The sequence below is a fragment of the Octodon degus genome, unplaced genomic scaffold (genome assembly GCF_000260255.1).
Source record: "Octodon degus isolate 3935 unplaced genomic scaffold, OctDeg1.0 scaffold00004, whole genome shotgun sequence".
Classification (NCBI taxonomy): Eukaryota; Metazoa; Chordata; class Mammalia; order Rodentia; family Octodontidae; genus Octodon; species Octodon degus.
In genome coordinates this window covers 24,680,459-24,683,303 of record NW_004524580.1, presented here as the reverse complement: position 1 = coordinate 24,683,303, position 2,845 = coordinate 24,680,459, and the positions used below count along the sequence as shown (strand labels likewise).

General features: G+C 33.5%; 1 protein-coding gene across 1 annotated transcript in view; it reads left to right on the top strand.

The window, feature by feature from the left end:
* Nucleotides 1-2,845, top strand: part of Cdk17 (cyclin dependent kinase 17) — a 51,868-nt gene that overhangs the window by 14,575 nt on the left and 34,448 nt on the right. Inside the window, exon 4 of the mRNA XM_004623805.2 lies at nucleotides 916-1,041. Coding sequence (XP_004623862.1) covers nucleotides 916-1,041 — 126 coding nt within the window. The remainder of the gene's footprint in view (nucleotides 1-915; nucleotides 1,042-2,845) is intronic.

The window sequence follows — 2,845 nt, the reverse complement described above, 5'->3', positions numbered from 1 at the left end:
TTGCACAGACTTGCATATATATGTGGACAGTCCTTGATTTACTGTGATTCATTTGATGAGTTTCATTTTTTTTTTTTTTGAGTTTTTTTTTTTTTTTTTTTGAGTTTCATCTTTACAGTGGTGCAAACTCAGTATGCACGCAGTAAACTGCACTTCACATTTTGAATTTTGATCTTTTCCTGGATCAGTGGTGTACAGTACAGAATCTCCTGCCTTGCTGGGTAGTAGCAGTCCCACGGCTTCTGGTTAGCCTTGTAGTCATTGTGTGTTTTGTTGCTTGGTCTTGCTGTCTGCGAACATGGTATGTCTACTTAAAGCTCACGTGCTCTATGAATATTCATACAGTGCCTTACGTGGCTTGATTATTATTATGAATAAAAGAGATTTTATTCATAATGCATATAAGCATAAAACATACGGATTTACGTTTCTTGATTTGATGACAGAGGCCTCTTCATGTTTTTTCCAGCTTTCGTTCTATAATGAAATAAAATAGAAATAAGGAAGGGTATTAATTTTCTTTTACCATTTTTGTATATAAAATCATGTAATGTCTACTTATTTTTTTAAATTGATGACATTTTGTGGTAGTCTTTGCTTATTTCTACTCTAGCTAGATGATACTATAGAGTATAATAATTTCAATGTAGATTACCAATGGAAGACTCAGAAATAACTTGGCCCTTTTATTATTTCTGTGAAAACTGCACTATATATCTTTGCTTACAGTAAGTATTTTTACCTTCAGTATGACATACATAATTGTGGGTGATTTTGTAACTATAGTAAAACTTTCATTACTTATCACTAAAAAAAATATATTAAAACCCATAAATTCAAAGGTCTTATCTATATTTGATTACCTAAGAGTTTTTTGTTATTGTTGTTGTTTGTTTGTTTGTTTCCTTTTTGTAGGATTTAAACAAGCGGTTATCCCTGCCTGCAGATATCAGAATACCTGATGGATATCTTGAAAAATTGCAAATCAACAGTCCACCATTTGATCAACCGATGAGCCGAAGGTCTCGTAGAGCTTCTCTAGTGAGTTCTTGATCTCCTGTACCTGCGGTCATCGGATCTGTTTATTTAGTTTTCTGAAATGTTTTATTTTTTTATTTCTTAGATTTTTTTTTGGTAGTGTGTGCTAGGCAAGCAGTCTAACATTAAGCTATAATTCAGTCCTTAAATTTATTTATATGTATAATTTTTAGTAGCTAAAATTAATTACATTGTCTTCTAGATTTTTTCATTTTCCATTCTAGAGTTATTAGAACTTTTTTTTTTTTTTTTTTTTGTAGTACTGGGGATTGAACTCAAGACCTTGCATTTACCCGGCAAGCACTTATTCTACTGAGCCAACTCCCCAACCCCCCTTTTTTTTCTAATTAATAGCCCAAAGCACATATGCATTAATTAGTTGTTCATGTTCTGCAAAACACTATATTCCCTGTAAAGGAAAAGTGAACTTTGAAAAGTTCTGGAAATATAGAATAATAAATTACCAGTAGCTTCTTTTTAGAAAATAATTATTTAAAGTATCTTTTTGAGATCATATATATGGGTGCCTTTGAGGGGAGCAGGCTAAAATTGAGAATTGAACTGAAGGCCTTGACACTGAGCTGCTTCCCTGGATTCTTTTTCATTTAAAAAAAATTTAAAATTTTGAGACAAGTTCTCACTAAATTTCTGTATTACCCAAGGTGGGCCCAAATGTCAGTCCTCATGCCTCCAGTGCTGGAATTATAGGTATATGTCACCACACTTAGATTTACTTCCTATTTCATATGTTTTCTTTAACATTTTAAGACACATGTATAAAGTAGACACCAGCTTTCCCCACCTTGCTTTGTAAGTATGTGTGTCATTTCTTTTGTGGTTCATTGTACCTGCAAGTTTCTACAGCGCATAGTATTTCTCTATGTAGTACAGCACAGAATGCGTTCATTCCCCTTTTCTTTACCAGTGTTGAAACCTGGAGGTTAGACGGTGATTATGACTGTTACCATTTTATTAGATTAAAATTGTTTACTGCAGAATAATTGAACTTGTCTTAAAAAATTATTTTTTAATTGTTGTCCAGACAGTAGTCATTGCAGTATCTGTCCTGTTAGCTTATTGTGTTTTCTTTGTTAAAAGATTACTTTTTTATTTTAGTTTTTGTATTTTTAGTACAAGGTCTACAGAGTCTCACTGCACAGATCAGACTCGTAGTGATTCTCCTGTTTTCAGCCTCCCAAGTGCTGGAATTACAGGCGCGTCACCATACCCAGTCTCATTCACACAGCATGCCAAGGATCAAACCCCGGTTTCCTGCACCTGCCTAGGCAGGCGTTTTAGTCTGCTGAGCTGTCTGACTGGCCCTAAGATTACTTTTATTTTATTTATTTATTTTTTTTGGCAGAACCGGGGATTGAACACAGACCCTTGCGCTTGCCAGGGAAGCGCTTATTCTACTGAGCCATCCCCCCCCCCCAGTCTCCCTAAGATTACTTTTAAATAAGTTCAGGTAAACAGTATTAGTTTTCTGAGTGATAAATTAATACTTGTAACTCTGGAGATCATCAAGTATCTGTACAATTATATAGATTATATCACAGTAATATAAAATATTCCTTATTTTTCTTTATAACATGTAATTTTGTTATACCCTTAAAATGTATGAGCCTTAGGGTCTATATTTGGACTTTTCTAATTCTTTAATTGAGTTATATTTATTTTCTCTAAGGTGACAAATCCTAGGTTATATTCTTTTCAGTTTTATGACTTGCACAGACTTGCATATATATGTGGACAGTCCTTGATTTACTGTGATTCATTTGATGAGTTTCATTTTTTTTTTTTTTGA